At 51.9% G+C, this 18880-nt stretch overlaps 1 protein-coding gene across 4 annotated transcripts in view; it reads left to right on the forward strand.

Annotated features, from left to right (window-relative positions):
- Positions 1–16402, forward strand: part of CNNM1 (cyclin and CBS domain divalent metal cation transport mediator 1) — a 68619-nt gene extending 52217 nt beyond the window's left edge. For 2 of the 4 annotated variants that reach the window (XM_075534435.1, XM_075534436.1), the window contains 5 exons: positions 940–1103; positions 12857–13043; positions 13199–13351; positions 15401–15502; positions 16323–16402. In XM_075534435.1, coding sequence (XP_075390550.1) covers positions 940–1103; positions 12857–13043; positions 13199–13351; positions 15401–15502; positions 16323–16402 — 686 coding nt within the window. The remainder of the gene's footprint in view (positions 1–939; positions 1104–12856; positions 13044–13198; positions 13352–15400; positions 15503–16322) is intronic. The other 2 variants (XM_075534437.1, XM_075534438.1) reach the window with 1 other exon arrangement.
- The last annotated feature ends 2478 nt before the right edge of the window (positions 16403–18880 follow it).

The raw sequence follows: 18880 nt of genomic DNA on the forward strand, positions 1-18880 counted from the left end.
AACCAAATTACCTGGTCCTGATTGAACTTTCCCCAAAAGTGTTTTTTCACTTGACGTGGGACCTTGAAAACGGAAACGCCCCCTGACGCTGAGCATGGGGAAGGCATTGGGACAGAAGGCCTACAGGGCATCGCAGTTCCTCCCTTGACCTAATAAGCCAGAAGCAGCCTGAGCTGGCCCACCCTTTGGACGTTCCCACTTGGGCCCTCCTCAGGCGTGCTCTTTTCCAGGGACCAGGAGTCCACACGGCCAAGGTTCGTGCCCAAACAGAGCCTGTGTCTTTCTTCTAGGCCCCCTTCCAGACCCCCAGGGCCCTGGCCTCCCCCACCCAGACCACCCAGGACTGGAGGAGGGGTCGAAGGCCAGGGGCTGGCTCTCCACATGCTGCCATGCTTGCTGGATGGAACTCAAGGGAGTCGAAATCAAACGGCTTCCCAGGCTCTTACGCTGGGATATGAGTCGAGGACAAGCCGAAAGCATGTTTAACAGTTCCCTAACGTGGTTTCTGATTTTTAAATCTGTGTCCGCATGTTTTGCGGGCCTCCATTTGCCTGCACACCCTGGTCGTGGCAAATGCTGGGGCAAGCTAACATGTATCCTGGGATGGGGGACTGCTTTCTGGGCTGTGACACATCGTTCTGAGGGCAAACCTAAGGTTTATGGATCTTAGTTTTTGAAAGATCAAACCTAGGGACTGTCCAGAGAGCCCGCCCGGCTCCCTCGTTCCACAGCTCTAATGGGAAGGGCAAGGAGCCAGCTCCACCTCCATGGTCCAGCGGGGCCTCAGTAAACAGTACCTCTCTCTCTCTCTCTCTCTCTCTCTCTCTCTCTCTCTCTCTCTCTCTCTCTCTTCCCGCCCCCCCTTTTCTTCCTCCCCTCCCACCCCTCTTTGTCTCCTCTTCATCTCCTCTCCCGTGGCTTTCCGCTCAACATCTGCAGTCAACCGGTCCCCTTCCCGCTGCAGCGGGCTGAATCGCTGCGAGTCTCCAAACCGCGAGCGCAGCGATGGTGGGGGGAGCAACACCCAGCTGTGCAGCAGCAGCAACAACCTCTACACACCCGACTACTCGGTCCACATCCTCAGTGATGTGCAGTTTGTGAAGGTAACTCTCCCCGGAGAGCACACCCCTCTTTCCCTGTGGGCAGAGTCAGCTGGCATGGCAGAGGGAGGAGTCACACACCCACACACACCCATGCCCCATTCCCTCCTGTTTCAGGAGCCTGCGGGAGGGCATGGCTTCCCGTGCTATCAGGCCCAGCTTTCATTCAGCTGAATTCCAGTTCGGTAGTTGTGGCCCTTTGCAAAGGCTGCCGCTCCTCATTTCCCTGCAGGGAAACTGAATCACAAGGCAGTAGGACATTCGCCTGCCCAAGATCATTTGCTGCCAGAACTTCTTCCTGTGAGTCCCTTAGCGTGCATGGGCACCTGGTGGATTTTATTCTTTTTCAGATTATATTTGTAGGTGATTAATAAACCATGCTATTGTTTTATGCATGGTAGTGTTTAAAGTTATACTTTAGTGTTTAAAGCACCCTCTGGCCTGTGTGCTCTACAGTCCTTTACAGTCACTCATAACAGCTCGTTAGCATCACTGAGCTCCTGGGAGAGAGGCGCCAAAGCGAAAGAGGAGGGGAGCTGTCTCCTCAGCCCCCTCTTTGGGATAGACAGTTGCATAGAAGCCTTTTTCAGGTTTCCCTGTGCATTGGGTTGTGAACCACCGGGTCAGCAGTTTGAAACCACTAGCAGCTCTGAGGGAGAAGATGAGGCTGAGGCAGGCCACCTCCGTACATCAGTACAGTCCCCAGAACCCGGGAGAGGCCATTCTACTCTGCCCGCTAGATCAGTAGTGGTTCTCAACCTTCCTAATGCCACAACCCTTTCATACAGTTCCTCATATTGGGGGAGAGGGCACAACAACAATATTATTTTCTTGCTACTTCATAACTAATTTTGCTACTGTTGTGAATCAGGTGACCTCTGTGAAAGGGTCATTTGACTCCCCAAAGGGGTCGCGACCCACAGGTTGAGAACCACTGCTCTAGTCATGCCCAATTAACATCAACCAATGGGGGTGAGTTTCTGTTGTCTGTTGCTTTGGGGGGCTTACTTGATCTTTTGTTTTCGGTCATTCTACCCCCCTTTACCCATGCTAACCTGAGATGGGGCTAGAACCCCATTCATTCCATTCCAATGCCATGCCCAATGGGTTGTCTCAGTAACAGCTGTCCCTGCGTGCAGCGAGCTGACCAGTGAGAGGTGTATGGGACTAACTCAGGTGGGAGGCAGGAGAGAAAGATGAGGCTTTCCGCCTCTGGGGAGAGCAACTATCTCAGACAGCCACAGTTCTACCCTGCCCTAGAGGGTCGCAGTGAGTTGGAAGCGGCCGTGAGTTTGGCTTTTGGAGGTGGGAGGAGGCCCTTTCTTTTGCCCAGCGCGCACGTCCTGATTCTTGAGGAGCGCTATGCACCGACTGGCTTTCCGGAACTCTGAGACACCCTGAGCTCACAATGACATCAGCTGGTAAAAATAACCATGAAGAAAGCTAGCGAGTAGGGAGGGAGGCGAGGGCAGACAGCAGCGACTCCTGTGAGTGTGGCGCTCTGTGCAGGGCACTGTCCCAAGTCCTTGACCTTGATTCTCCACTTAATGCCACAGCCAGTATACAAGGTCAGTGCTCCTTGCATCCCCAAGAAGCTGAGCTTTGGGAAGAAACAACTTGCCCAAGGTCAGGTGGCTAAGAAGTGACAGAGCCAGATTCCCATATGGATCTCTGTCCCCAGAGTTGGCGCCCTAAAAGCACCATGCTTTTCGGAGAGTTGCAGGCAGTCCGCGCCTACGGTTCCAAGAGACATGACTTCAAATTTTCCCTGGGTCACACTCACCCAGGTGTGTGACTGTGGCATTTGAAAAGGATCATGTGACAATGAGGGTTCGATGTCAGGAAGACGCTCAGTTCATGTCCCTCCCCCGCCCCCACAACACGCACACACACACACACACACACACACACCATTGCTTCCAGCTTGAAGCGTTTTCATTGCCGACATGGACCTTCCTCAGAAACGAAGGGAGGAACAAGCAGAACAAGCAACTCCAAGATGCTAATTCTCTCATTAATGAATCGGGTCACTTGTCACATGGTCCATGGGAAAGGAACAAGAACATCTGCACCCGTGTAAGCCAGTCCACGAATGTTCCAGAAGGCTCGCTCGGTGCTGGCCAGGGAGCCTGGGGGGTGTAGTAGTTATGAGTTGAGCGGCTAGCCACAAGGTGAGCAGTTTGAACCCATTCACCACTCCGAGAGAGAAAGATGAGGCTTTCTAGTCCCCTGAAAGCGTACAGCTTCAGAAACCCAGGAATAGAGTTGCTGTGAGTTGGAATCCACTCCGTGGCAGTGCGTTTGTTTTGTTTGGTGGTGTCGGCAATGTTAGTGCGAAAAGAGAGCGAGGAAAAAGGTAATGAACAGGCGATCACATAAGTCACCCGGCGGTGATGACTGGTTGTTAGGTGGTAGATCCAACAGGAAACGCTGCCCAGTCCTGCACCAGCCTCGTGACTGTAGTCACAGAGCCTGTGGAGGATTCACAGGCCCGAGGGGCTGGGCAGGAAGGAACTTCGCTGTTTTCAGAAGGGTTCTCGGCGTAGGCTGAAAAAGGGATCTTTTTGCTGAGAACATGATGGGGCATGTTCCAAGAGAAACAATCGAGGCAGGGAGAGCTGGGTGAGCCGAGGTCCTGCCAGCTGGTGCCCAGTAGGCATGGGCGGATGCTGGTGGGGGAGGACGGTGGAGTGCCACCTGCAGCTCCTGGAGGCATGACGTCACTGGGGCCATTAGGCATTGTGATTCTATTTTAAGTTTGCTGGGCATTTTTGTTGCATCTGCTCTATTGATGTCCTAAATAGACCTCTGGTCTATTGATGTCCTAAATAGACCTCTGGTCTATTGATGTCCTAAATTCAGAAAATCAATACGGAGGCTTTCCCTGACTGCTTTGGAAGGAAAAAAGGGAGTGAGTGAGATTCTGGGGATGAGATTTTGCTCGTGTTTCATGAGCCGCTGCGGGAAGCCGCGGTTCTCGGCTCGGAAGTGTCACTAGGTTGACAGAGATCAGAGAGACCTGCCGTGAGGTGGATTTGGCAGCTCCTCAAAAAGGATTACCTCGCATGAGCACGACATAGCCTCCCATCTCCACCCCTGGAACCGAAGAAAGGAAACATCCTACGAATACAAAAGAATGGCCCCTGGCAGGACTGAAGCTGTGGCACCCAAGGCCAGTTCTCAGGAGCCGCATCCCCTCCTCACGTCCCCTCCTCACGTCCCACCAGAGGACCTGGCTCTGGCCCGTGCAGCTGAGCGACACAGGGCACGGCTCCTCCGTCCGCCTCAAGTGGTCAGACTGGACAGGCTGAGTGTCAAAAGTGGAAGAATTTAGCAGAGGCTATAAATTCATTAAAATGCTGCTCAAAACTTCTTTACACCTGTGGTTCGGAAAAACAGCATTGTTTACTTAGTCCAAGGGCCATTTGACTTGGAGATACAAAACAAGAGGGGAATGATGAATGATTATCTGAGAGGACCGATTATCCGGGAAACGCATAAAGCCATGCTGTGATAAACAATAGTTAAGGATACATTGCAAAGGTACCAAAGAATTCTTTTGAATTTTGAATTTGAAACTGATTCTGTAAGCCTCGTTGTTAAACCACGAGCCTTTGGTAAATGCCTTACTGTCTGGATTGTGTAACCTTGGCCAAGATGCCCCATCACCATCTGGTGGCAGAATCCCTAAATTGCAAGATTGTGTTCTCAGGTCTGAATAAACTGCCTGAAAGCTGAAACCATCAGAAAATGACTGAGGCCATCCATTATGTTGGCCTAGAAGATAATGCCAAGACATCTGGACTGATAAGACAAGAAAGGCCTTTTGTTAGCTTCAAGAGAAACAGCTCTCTGACTTGCTCTGTCATTTAGAGAATGGCCAAAGCCGAAGAGAAGATCATTTGAACTCAAGCTTTTGGCCTGAAGCGAGGCTAGCCAAAGAATGGAACACAGGGTAGACGCACGCTGTCTTTTGGACAGCTTTGATCCCTTCAACCAACCAGTACATCTGTGTGGAGCACTAACAATGATTCCCGGTATTATGTACTGATTATAGTGCTTACTACTGCTCAGAAAATATAAAACATATCCTTTGATTTGTAAATAGATTAAAACCTAATTAGCGAGAAGACATGTAAGGTTATAACAGGGACCAATGCAGGGTCCACAAAACTCTGCTACACTTATTTTAAGCTCTGTATTGGTTTGAGAATATATCGTAACTTTGTGAATTGGGGAAGAATAAGAAGGGAGATAAGAGACTACCATGCTGGGTGAGCACCCATCAACAGAGGTATAGAAGGTAGCTATAGATAGGGTGCATTCAAGGAACAGTGATGAAAGGAGCTAGATTTACAGCAGTTCTCAACCTGGGGGTCACGACCCCTTTGGGAGACCAACGACCCTTTCACAGGGGTTGCCCAATTCATAACAGTAGCAAAATGACACTGATGAAGTAGCAACGAAAATAATTTTGTGGTTGGGGGTCACCACCACATGAGGAATGGTATGAAAGGGTCGCGGCCTGAGGAAGGTGGTTCAATGTTCGCTAGGGCTGTGGCCATTGTTGGCTGACAAGACCAAATAAGGATAACTGGGCAGAGTAGTTTAGAGTGACCTGGGCTACCTCTGCAGTAGTCACTAGCCTCGTGGGAATCGTGTTGGAAACGTAGAATACGGAGCCCTGCGGTGCACAGGTTAGGTGCTCACCTGCAACCCCAAAGCTGGGTGTCTGGAACCCACCCAGCAGCTCTCTTAGCAAAAAGGCCTGGTGATGTGCCAAGAAAACCCACTTGGCAGTTCCGCTTCACCACATGGGGTTGCTATGAGTTGGAACCAACTGGGTGGCATCTACCCATCGTAAAGCACATGCCAGGTCTCAGAGACCGTGTGCAGAGAAATTGTGCCAGTGTCCTCCCTCACGACTTTTAGATCCATTACATGTTGACCTGAAATCATTTTGGATCTGGTGGGTCGATGAGGAGCCCCGGGTGGCATGGTGGGCTACACGTTTCCCTGCTGACCAGTAAGTCGGCAGTTAGCACCCACCATTGTGTCTGCAGGAGAAAGAAGAGGCTTTCTGTTCCCACAATGCTTTATAGCCCTGGAAACCCAGAGGGGCAGTTCTAGTCCATCCTATAGGGTTGCCATGGGTCAGAATCGACTTGATAGCAGTGAGTTTCTTAGGGAGGTGCAGAAGGTTAAGAGTTGAGCTACTCACAGGAAGATTGGCAGTTCAAACCTACATCCACCCCTTAGGAGAAGTATAAGGCAATGTGTGCCTGTAACGAGCTACAGCCTCAGCGAGCTACAGCCTCAGGAACCCCGTGAAACAGGTCTGCTCCGGGGTTGCCCGAAGTTGGAATCGACTCAGTGGTCATGAGTTTCGTTTTGTTAGGTGGGAAGGGGCAGAGGGGACATTAAATGAAACATAAGGGGAATCTCACCTCTTACTTTTTGCTGTCATTGACTGTGGCTACTAGAACATGTTTAATTGTCTATGTGGCTCGTGTTCTACTTCTGTTGCAGAACACCATGCTCAATAGAGAGAAGGTGACAGAGATTGCAGATACAACCCAGCTAGTGTCTTTCCAAAAATAAATAAAGAGTTGGGGGATTGGAGGGGTGGGAATAAAAGGCGACGACAGCAAGGAGTCCAGGAAAGAAAAGAATGTTTGGAAACCGTGGTAGCAAGTGTACAACACTGGAGTTATATGTGTATTAACTCCCAACTAATAGTAAAATTAAATGTAATTTTAAAAATAAATAGATTCACTAAATCAAAGAGAGAACTTTGCAACAGTCCCCACCCGCTAAGAAGCTTCTAGGTTGGCAGACACAGCCAATTGGCCAACTGACAGGCGTTCGAAGCCAGTCACCTGTTACATGCCCTCCTCTTTCCGTCTCCCTCTGTCTCTTCTCCCCCTTCCTTTCCCCACCATTCCTTCGTGGACTGTCCTCTCTCCCGCCCCCTCTTTATTTTATTGGCTGAGGACTTACTTTCCAAAGAGCAGTCTCGATTTCACAGCCTCTTCAGCCACCCTGACCGAAAAACCAAACCCAATTCCATCCCACCGATTCCAACTCGTCGTGGCCCCCTGCAGGGTGCCCTGCGCTACTTTTGACACATCTCTTCTGGGGATAGAGGGGTACTGTTTTTTTCTCAGCCCCCAGCTAAGTCGCCAGCGACAATTTAGGCCCCATTATATGGCAAATTGAACCCCTGTCTTTAAAATGTATGCCCACTGTCAAGTGAACATGTGAGACATGGATGTGAACATGTCTTACGAAAGATCTCTAAAAGGTGTACAACACAAGCACTGTGCTAATTCAGGATCTCCGAGCCTCTTGGACAAGCTGTCGGGGTTAGCTGGCATGGCTGTCACCAAGTACCTGAAGTGGAGGGCTTCGAAGAACAGAAACGTCACTTGGCTTTCTTTGGCTGTAAGCCACACCTAAACTACCGAGTCACAAGGACCCAGAGAGTAACAGCAAGTGCTGTGTTGGGTCCGTCAAATGTCATTTAGGAGGTTGTTGCTTTTTTTCCTGACCTTTAAGCCCAGAGGAAGTACAATGCCCAAAGCTTCATCTTCAGAAACCCATAGACACGTTACATGAGGCAGTTGCTATTCTGTGCTGGAGAGGCCGACTGCCCCACCCCCCACCCCCCCGCACTGCAGACCAGTTCCTGGGGCACTGAGTCACGGAACCGCCGTACTCGTGGCCATGGGAGAGGCAGCTTCGTGCAGCCAGACTTTTGCAATGCCTGGAGTCTAGAGCCCGCTCGTTTTCCTTGTGAGCAGGAGGACAAGCTCATCAACGGAGCGATCCAGATCGAAAGCAGTACTTCTATTAGACTTTGCGGGTCCTGTATGAGGGCTTGGAGGGCCACAGTCTTACTTCACCTTCAGTCTCCCTGCCAAACAAAGCGAATGCCACTTCTCCAGGCAAACACCGTAGGAGACACCACATAGGTCGGACTCTGCAGGTTGGCATGTAGGTCTACCCCGCTCGCTTGCAGGCCAGGTGAGGGCTGCCACCTTGCTGGACCTCCTTTGTGCTCTTGTAAACAGGTGAGCACAGCCCTGTCATGCTCACGCCAAATAATCCTTGTGAACAGCCGTTCCATTTCTGTAGAATATTTATGACTTCTGTCAATACATATGACTTCCAATAACAAAGAACCCAGTGGTATTTTCAATAAAAGAAATTAAAACCAGCGTGAGGAGCTATCAGGAATGAGTTTGTTACTACAAGTACATCCTAGACCTACCTGTGAGCATCCTGACCATAAAAGCAAAGAGGGGGAAATAATACACTTCAAATATAAAAATCACTGCCGTAGAGTCTAGCCTGACTCAGCATAGTCCTATAGGACGGGGTAAGACTGCCCCTGTGGATTTCAGACACTGTAACTGTTTACAGGAGTAGAAAGCCTCATCTTTATCCCACTGAGAAGCTGATGGTTTTGAACTGCCGACCTTGAGGTTATCAGCCCAATGTGCAACCATAAGGAAACATATTATTCATCGACTGAAAGGAGCTCTTTCCTGCCAGTAATTCCTTAAAAGACTCAGCAAATGTATTTCTATATTGTTACCAGCACAGCCTTCCAGTTGAAGATCCTTTCCCTGCTGAGTAGCAATAACAGGGCCAAGCTTGCCCCACAAGCAAAGAGATTTATTAGAGAGAGAAGTACTTTGCGATGTGAGAAAGGTTTACTGGCGAGAGAAGTATCTTTCAAGGGGAGTCACGGAGAGGCCGAAGGCAACCCAGACCATGTCTCAATGACCAGGGAAAAGGAAGCATTTTTAAGAGACTTTAGGCAGGAAGAACGTTATGTGTATTTGTGAAAGAGGTGGAGTTGAGATTGGGTGTGCTCCCGACAGGTGTTCAAAAATGGAGTCTGCAGCAAAGGTTTCTGTGTGGAGTAGCATCACTTATTATGGGATGGTACTAAGAGCCGGGCAGCCAGGAGTCCTCTGACCAGATACCTCTTCCTTCTGGAGCCGACTCAAGGTCACGGGTGTCTGGTCTACTCTTGCTCCTATGTTCAGTCTGAGCTGGCCAGATGCTGACTGCTGTGGATCAGGAAGTGGAAATCAGGCACATCCTTTTAGAGGGGTGAAGAATTTACCAAGGGTGGAGGCTCTCATCATAGACCACACAGGGAAAGTTAGCGGGTGTGCGTGTGGTAAGGTGTGTCTGTACTGACCTGGGGAAATTCCTTAAAGTCATTAGCACTTGAGCGTTGAAGGAGGAAGAACCCAGCCTCTCTCTTCACCGGTCTCGGTGTGACAGTGGGGACATCGGTTTCAAAGGTTCCTTACTTCGACATTCTGGACAGGCTGGAAGGAGCACTGGTGTCACTGTGGGTTAAGCATCGGGCTGCTCACTGAAGGGTGGGCAGTTCAACCCCCACCCCCACCCCCCACCCCCAGCCACTCTAGGTGAGAGAATAGACGAGACAGGCTGCTGCTGTGAAAGATTTCTGCCTTAGAAAACGTCTGGGGCAGTTCTTCATCCTGTGGGGTGTCGAGGAGCAGGAACCACCTCAACAGTGGGAATGCAGCCTGGGAACCCAGCCTGGAATTTTATTAGCATGGTGGCCATTACCAAGTCATAGCTGCTTACAGGTGGGAATTTGCACGTGTCTGTGGTTTCAGGAGCTGTGGTTCTCAAGTTTTCCCTGTGCCTTAGAATCACCCGGGAAGCCTTAGCCCCTCCTGAAACTTCAGTATAATTATACTGAACAGTGTCTCCTAGACAGTGAGGTTCTTCCCAGTGATGCTTGTGTGCTGCTGTGGCTGAGGACCCCTGTCCTGGAGGGATGAGTCATTCTGTCCCTTTGACCCTTTCTGTAGTCCATGTCCCCGAGCTGTCCGCACAGGCTGCATCCCAGACAAGCGGTGGTTGAAATCCCTAATACATGCTGGGCAGTCTGTACGATTGACCCAAGTTCAAGTTTCCGACCATCTGAGGGCAGGTTCCAGAGCTCACGTCTCCTGTGTGAAGACCCGACTTCTCACCCAGATGAAAAACTACCCTCCTCGCCAACAGAGGAGCTGCAAGCATCAGGCTTTCTCAACAGAAACTCCGGTGTGATTAGAGACCCCAGACAAATGTTAACTTGAGGCCCCATGGTTCTGAATCACACAGCACAGAAGATTTCATTTTGACCTGAAAAATATTCAAGCCAGTTGTTAGCACTTGGCTGCTATAGCCTATAAAATCCTTTAAGGGGAGAAGAAGTTGGGGGTGGGTGGGAGTGATCAGAATCGGTGGCTGATTTTAAGACGGTGCAGCTAGAAGTGTAGTCTCTAGACCAGCACCAGCAGCAGCATCCCCTGGGAATGTCTTCAAATTGCACATTCTCAGGCCCCACCTTGACCTACTGAGTCAGAAACTCTCCTAGTGGAGTCCAGCAGCACACTGCCTAACAAGTCCTCCCGGCAGCTCTGAGCCACTCCCAGGCTGAAAGGCCGCTGATGCAGAACATCAAGAGACCTGTATTCACCCTCTGAAATTCCAGGGGTAACATGATTGAACAGCCTGATAGTGTGTGTGTGTGTGTGTGTGTGTGTGTTCCCTCTGTGTGACAGAAAGACACACATTCTTGGTGTGCTTGTGACTTAGTTGTGTTCAGAATTCACTTGGTCACTGGCGTTTGTTAGAGAAGAAAGGATTGACGATGGACAACCATGCAGTGGATCTACATCCAATTTAATGGAAAATGCGTCTCTCTTTCTAAAGAAGAACACGTTGCCTGAGCGGTTGCTGAGGTTAAACACTGGGGGAAGATGCAGCTGAATATTAAGGATAAACCATTCTCAAGGCAAGAGATTGCGCTTGTCGAAGAAGCTCTTACTAATGCTGATGCCGAATTCAGGAAGATCACAGGGAGTGGGAGGGAAATCTTGTGGATCCAGTGGCATTGTAAGCATCTCATGGATCCTCCAGCTTCCAGGGCTCTGGGTGCATCAGGTTAGCTTCATGTGGCTTCTTGTCAGAAATGTCTCACAGGGAGTGAGCCTGTGTCCCGCATTTAGCAAGCTATTAAACTCCTTAGCGCCTCCAAATGAAGTCATGCTGCAACCTGATTGACAGGCTAGACTCCACCCCTTTACTCTTAATCCTCTCAAATTGACAATAGATTCTATAACTACCCTAGCCCCTGTTGAAAGAACTTTTGCAAGAGACCAAGTCAACTCCAAGTCCAGCATGTTCTAGTCCAGGGTCTACCTCTGACCCATCTCTTTGATGTTTGCCAACCAGACAGCGTCATTGTCCAAGGTGTGGTGATCTCAGGGCAAAAGACAGCAAGATGAGCAGAATTCGTAGCCTTCCCTGTTCTCGGGCTTAACGTGTGTGAAGGAAGAAAGCCTAGTCGGCAGCTGAAGGACTTAGGAAGGATGCTGTACCTCGTGCCATCTTCATGTTTCCCCAGGCCCGGTCACTAGTTAGCGGTGGCATGTGCCTCTATCGCAGTGGTTCTCAACCTGTGGGTCACAACCCCTTTGGGTGGGGGAGGCTCAAACGGCCCTTTCATAGGAGTTGCCCAATTCATCACAGTAGCAAAATGACAGTGATGAAGTAGCAACGAAAATAATGTTATGGTTGGGGGTCACCACAACATGAGGAACTGTATGAAAGGGTCACAGCATTAGGAAGGTTGAGAACCACTACTCTATGGGGTACTAAAAAAAGAGCCTGTTTTCTTTGCCCCACCCCAATCTGTGACAAATGCCCTGAGGACATAGAGGACAGAGAACCCCTCCTCTTCCAGGAGAGACGTTACTCCATCTAGTTCTGGCCTAGAAGGATGGCCTCTCCCTGCGTCTCTGACTGAAACCCAACTCTCTTCTGAAGTTACTGTGCCAGGTGCCTTCGCGGAGGGGGGGGGGGGGGGTTCGACTCCTGGGATCCAAGGAGACATCTGGGAGCTAGCATGGAAAGGTCGCTGCAGACCTCTCTGTCATAGGAGCATGCCCTACCTACACCCTGGGATGGACTAAGTCCAAACCAGAAACGCCTCTGCCTCCAGCTTCTGAACGGTGGGTAAGACTTAGGGACAAGGCTTTTAACAGGGACCTGCCTTCTTCTCGCCAAGCTCCCCCAACCAACTCAGGGATGGGTGATCTAAAAAGCAAAGTAAGTATCATGTGAAATGGCTCACTGCGAAGTAGTAAGTCCACCCAAGGGAACCTATGCTCGCCTTGGTTCCTGAGTGTACCGTCCTTGACAGGAATTGGCATTGAAAACCAGGCTTGGAGTCTCTAGGAAGGTGCTGGTAGTCGGCCGGACTTAGGAGCAGAATCTTTGATGTGGTGACAAACAGTGACCTCCTTCACTACAAGTTAATAAGTCAGCATGTGTGGCTTATGGCTTTGGAGGAACTTGGCACTGCAACAGCCAACCCTTCGGGAAGAGACTCCTCCAACCGCTCGGGGCCACCTGCCAGAGGGATGTGCCCTCTGTCCTCTGTAGGATCTCAGGAGACCATGGGCCATTGGCCCCTCCAAGGTCAGCACCTGGGGCCAATAGAAACAGACCAAGGGAACGTGTGGCCAACAAGCAGAGTGTCCCTTTGTGATGATCTGTCGCCACCAGGCTGGCCCAGCTCAGGAAGACCCCCAGGCCCTGGGTCTGGGGACACAGAGACCAGGGAAGCCAAAGCTCCTGGGCTCTGACAGGCTGGCTGCATCCAGGAGAGACTGTGCCCAGCTTCCTCCACCTCCCTGCCCTCTTCCTTGTAGATCACACGGCAGCAGTACCAGAATGCGCTCACCGCCTGCCACATGGACAGCTCACCCCAGTCCCCTGACATGGAGGCCTTTGCTGCTGGAGGTGCCACCAAGACCCCAACTACCCGGGGCACGCCCCAGACGCCCAAGGACGACGCCGCCGCTGTCACCCTCCTGAATGACAGGCACAGCCTGCCGTGTAAGTCAGCTGATGGCAGGGCTCGGCTGCTGTGCAGGGAGTCCCGCTTTGCCTTCCTCCCCAGCCCTGCCCCGCACTGCCCGCCATCTTCCACCTCCCAGAGCCCCCGGGTTCTCTCCAAAGCAGCGCACTGATGCACTCGCTCTTCTCCCCAGGCAGCCGCTCCGAAGGCCTGAGAAGCCCCAGCGAGATCGTGTACCTGAGGATGGAAGACATGGCCTTCACCCAGGAGGAGGTGGCCCACTTGGAGGGGCACGGCCCCCAGCAACTCTCGCTGTCTCCTGCCTCTGCTGTTCCCGCCCGAGCAGGTCAGGAGGACAGACCAGCACAGAGGGACAGAGGGGCTCCCCACTCGGGGGCCCCAGGTAGAAATGGGGTGGGGGGAGCCCTGGGAACCCTGCATTGCTGACAATACCCCGCTTCCTTCCAAGGCCAGGGAAGGCACCCTAGCCGTTCCTGAGCACCTGCTGGGCGTCGGGCCAGATCTCGGTCATCCTCCTGGGAAGACAGTGGGCAGGGCCGTGTCTGGAGCGGGGTCTCGGCCTGTGACTGACCCTGCCTCTGCCTATGAAAAGCTCTGCCATTTATGGAAGTCCCTTAACCGGAGACGCAGCTCTGTTGTCTTCATAGACGCTTCCTTATGTGGGTCTCTCTAAAGCCTGGCCCTCCTCTCCTGAGGCTAGCTCCTCTGTACTAAGTCAGATCACATACATCATGGTCAGGGAACCCTGGCGGGGTCGTGAACCACAAGGTCAGCACTCGGAAACTGCCACGTGGGAGAAAGATGGGGCTTTCTGCTCCTGTAAAGGGCGACGCCTCGGGACCCCACGAGGGCTCTTCTCCTCTGTGTTCTCATGAGTTCACCCGCTAGGAGTCTGAAGTGACTCGATGGCAGCCAGGGTGATTTGGAGGCTCTGAAGTTCGCGTCTCAAAAGAACGCTGCTTGGCACCGCGCACCAACATACAAGGCAGGTATCGCTAGGCCGGTTTCGCAAAGATGGAAACTGAGATCAGCCGCTACTCCTCCTGGCAGCGTGCTGCCCTTCCTTGTGCCCAGCGACCACATGGAGTCCGGAAACTCCCAGAACCCAGCGCCCCACCAGTGCCGGGCCCCTTCTTGCCTCCCTAAAATACCCTCCCCATATTCTCAACAGCCCTAAGCCTGCCCCGTACATCAGATGTTATCCCACCTGACCTTCAATCTAGACCCCAGTGCACAGTCGAAGTCCAGAGCAGTGACCTGACAGATGCTCATATGTGTCTGAGGTCATTGAAAGAACAAGTTGGAACTTGTGGCTGACCTGAAGAATCTGGTATACACCTAGTCACTCTCTTCCAGCATCTGAACTTGGAAATGGCCTTCTCTTTCACCTGCAGATACCACATCTAGTAGTGGCCAGGGAAAAAATGCATCAAAGGCATGAGAGTGAAGGAGATGAAGTCATCTTAGAAGCCGTGAGGACCCCTCCCCCTGGGGCCTGGAAAAGGAAGGAGGTGTGCATGGCTATTTCATTAAAAGCAGAAACTCTCAACAACCAAACTCCCCACCATCCAGTCATTGCTGGCTTATAGAGAGCCCCTTGTGGGTTTTCCAAGACTAAAACTGTTTATGGGAGCAGAAAGCCCAGTGTTACTTCCTGGGAGCTGCTGGTGGTTTCGAACTGCCAAACATGCAGATTGCAGCTCAACACGTAACCACTACACCACCAGGACTCCTATTAAAAGCAGAGGTGGCGTCAAACTCCAGCTTTGGGCGCATGCCATTTCCGCCACATCACTTTGCTCCTCTGGTTAGGTGCTGTTTGCATTGTCAGTAACATGTGGATCCCTTCCCGTGCTGAGATGGGGAGGCGCTGACTCACCACTGGATCCCATGGGAGAAGCCCAGGGCCCATGCTTCAACAGGGGGCCCTGAATTCCCAGCCCCGTGCAGGGATGGAGGAGGCATCCCCACCTGCCCTGCAGTGTGTGTGTGGTCTGCAGGCCAGGGACACCGGGTGGGGAACAGATTGTCCTCTTCCTCTTCCTCTTGCCAAAGGGTGCTGAAGGGAGGGAGTTCTTCCCGACCGTGCATGGATAGTGTGATCTCCACTCCTGTTCTCCATCTGTGTGTTGTTCTTGTGGCACTGACATGCCTCTTGCCAACTACTTACAGCCAAAACCTTCCTGGGCCCCTCCCATTTTGGTCACTGCTCCTCCACCCTTCTCTGGAACTTTCAGCTGTGAAGAAACAACCAGAATCGCCTTCCCTCCGCTTCTGGGGTGTGGATTGAAATCCACCTGGTCACACGCATGCACATGCGCACACACGTGGGGTTTTTCTCTCTCTCTCTCTTTTTTTTTTTTTGGTCACACAGCATCAGACAGCGAATGCTGTCATATCACCCTGGACACAGAGACCAGCCCCTGCAGTAGCGACTCTGAGGAAACGATGGGCAAGAAGCTGCTGAGAACCCTGAGTGAGTAGCTCTTCATCCACACAGAAGCTGCTGCCAGCTGGGGTTGGCAAGCACTAGACTGCCACCCAAGGGAGCAGGCCACCCCCCACCCACCCAGACCCACCCACCCACTGAGAAGCCATTAGGCCTCCTTCACAGCACAGGACAGGATATGAAATTCACTCAGTCCCCGAAAAGAAGTCTCCACTCCAGTAGCACTGGGACCCATTCGTATGGGTTACATGTTGGGCTGCTAATAGCAAGATCAGCGGTTCAAACCCTCCAGCCACTCCCCAGGAGAAGGTTGAAGCTTTCTACTTCCAGAAGATTTATAACCTCAGAAACCCTAGGGCAGTGGTTCTCCACCTTGCTCAGGTCGTGACCCTTTCATACCGCTCCTCATATGGTGGTGACCCCCCAACCATAACATTACTTTTGTTGCTACTTCATCACTGTCATTTTGCTACTGTGATGAATCAGGTGACCCCTGTAAAAAGGTCGTTTGACACCCAAAGGGGTTGTGACCCACAGGTTGAGAACCACTGCCCTAGGGAGTTCTGCTCTGAGTCAGAATCTACTAGAGGGTGGTGGGCTCAGCTGTTGGAACGCCATAGGTTTGTGGCTTTTCAGGGATGCCACGCCAGGTGGACAGAGCTTCCTAGTGTTCTAACAATGCAAATAGGCCCCTATCAGCACCAGGACTCCATGAGATTAGTTCTAGCCAAACTGTCCAGGGCTTCTATTTCCAGGCAATCCAGGACGGCTGGGAACGTGTGTGTGTGTGTGTGTGTGTGTGTGTGTCGCCCAACTCTTCCAAACTGAGCCACATGAACTTTTTCAGGTGGTCGAAAAAAGAAGAGGTCACCAGATGGGGAGAGAGCCTCTGAGGAGAACTCCAACCTAACGCCTCTGATCACATGACGGGGCCAAACCGCGTTTGCTGGGTGTGGACGCTTCCAGAGCTTTGGGGAGAACTGTCTTCCCATCACCTGCTTCACCCCAAGACTTCCACAGGTGACAGGGCGACCCCTCCCCTTTCCACCTCTTCATCTTAGCTGTCGGTACAGCCCATCTCCCCTCTTTGCCTCCAGTCGGACTGAGCATCTTCTCGAAAGCAGAAAGGAAGGAGGTACAAAAGTGGGCCGGGCTAGGAATGGCCTTGCCCATTGCATCGTCTGAGACTGGGGAAGAAGTGACCCTCCCAAGCTGACCATGCCGCCCTGGGGTTCCTCGTACCCTTCTTTAGAGCCTTGTCTGGAAAGTCTCCATCTCGCCCTCTCCAGAACAAGATCGTGTTCAGCCTGTAGTTCATGCTCAGCATAACTCAGAAGGTGCCACTGGCAGCCCGGCAGGTGGAGGGAGGCTGGAGTAGCTCGGGTGAGGACCGCCTCAGGGGATGGGCCAAGGAGTCCCCCAGCATGCCCAGCAGAGGGACTAGGCCCTGTTGGTCTGATTGGTTTCCTTCAAGATAAGGAACGAGCAGCCTGAGAAAGTGCGTCTCTGCTGGAATGGACGGAATGAGTCACTGTGTTGCCCAGGGGTACATCCGCCAAGGCATCTGCTCCGGGAGAGGAGGCCCTGGCAGGGAGCTGGGGCCAAAGATGGAACTTCAGGTTTTAAGTGCAAATCAAAGCAAAAAATAAATAAGTAAATAGGAGGAGGAGGAGAAAAGAAACGCACATAAAGCGGACGCTAAGCAAGTTTAGCCATGATAAACCAAAGAGTGCCCAGGTCAGCCAAGGAGAATGGAAGGTCTCGTGGGACCATGGTGTGTCGTGCACAAGAATGTTGAAAGTCGCTCTTCTTGTTCAGTCTTTCCAACCCCCACCCTCACCCCTGACTCCTTCACAGCAGGTCAGCCGAGCGTCTACTAAAACCAAACCCCGTGACGTCCAGTAGAGGTCAACTCATAGTGACCTACCCTCTTTCTCCTGCAGAGTGGCTGGTGGGTTTGAACTGCCCACCTTTTATTTAGGCCCCTGTAGGTTAACCAGTGGACCCACAGGGCACCTGAGAATTAACTAACTGGGTGTTCTGTTCTGCACCGGGATGTTGGAGACAGTGCAATCCCAAGTGTATCCACCAGGGGGCAGAATGACTGCACATAACTTTCAGAGGCAAGTGACCAAAGTTAGAGATATATAAGGAGGCAGGGACTCTTCGAAAAATTCCAGGGAAAAGGGATTGAAGACCTACTGGAATTTTACCATGAATGTTCAAAAGCCTCTTCATAAGGGAAGTGCGGCTTTGAAAACCCATCCCACTTTCTAAGCGATTCCCCACAATGTTGGGTCCCTGGGCCAGACATCCAGTGATTCGGGGCTGCCCGCTGTATCTCCCAATCATTCCCCAACTTTTCCCTGTGTTCTACCACTCCTCCCAACCTCCAGACCCGCGACTGCCATTTCCCTGTGCCCCTTCGGTCAGTCATCACACGGGGAGGAGGGACCGATCATTCCTTTGTGTTATTTGCATCTCACACGAATGCTCACGAACCCGTGGGAACATTTAACTCAGGAGTTCTGAAACTTGGGGGCCATGAACCCCTCAGAATTGTGTGTTTATGCGTGTTTTTGAGTGGCCTAATGCTGTCCTAAGAGTCCCAAAGGTCTCAGGCCGACAAAGGGTTACAAACCACTATCTTAGCGAGTGGGACAGTGAGCCCAGAGTCTCTGCAGTGCAGAGTGAAGTGAATCTGGGGCCTTGGGTGAGAGACTTTGAGTTATGGGGGGGGGGGTCTTCTTCAGTGCCTGCCAAGCCCAGGGGGAAGGCTGGCACGCACCAAGAAGTGGGAGGACTCGTGTCCTTCGTATACCCTGGGGTGGCACAGTGGGCCGGCAAGTCTGTGGATCTTGGTGCCCCTCTCCCCACCCAATCCGAGCAGGTGGTTCAGACAGGAGGGTCACTGCGTGTGGAAGTAATGATGTTCTGGCTGGGGATGGCTTTTCTCCCATCAGCCTATTATTCCCTTCAACATGCCCCTTGCCCAGCCTGGCCTGCAGCCCAGCAGTGCATGAGTTCATGTAACTACGTCCACAGTCGCCCTCTCCCAGCACCTGCTCTTGCCTGGTAAGGACGGGCACAGCGTCATTTCTTGGCGCTAGGGGGCCTCAGGTCCAGACCAGCCAACAGTGGGAGTTCCAGGAACGGGGGGCCATCAGATGTAGCATTGGTGCAGGATGACCGCTCGCCTGGCCTTTCATGAGCCCTCAGGCCTCCGGGCTCCAGCCATCGCTATTGCATTCCATCCATCCCTTTGCCAACCCCCCGGGAGAGCCTGTCACCTGGCCCCTCCTTGTCCCACCTTCCTGCCAGAGTTTTTCTTCAGGTTCATAAACAAGTTTGATTGGTTGGTTTTTTAAGAGAGGATTTTAAAATAAAGCACTTATGAAAGCTCAG

Source organism: Tenrec ecaudatus, chromosome 16 (genome assembly GCF_050624435.1).
Source record: "Tenrec ecaudatus isolate mTenEca1 chromosome 16, mTenEca1.hap1, whole genome shotgun sequence".
Lineage (NCBI taxonomy): Eukaryota > Metazoa > Chordata > Mammalia > Afrosoricida > Tenrecidae > Tenrec > Tenrec ecaudatus.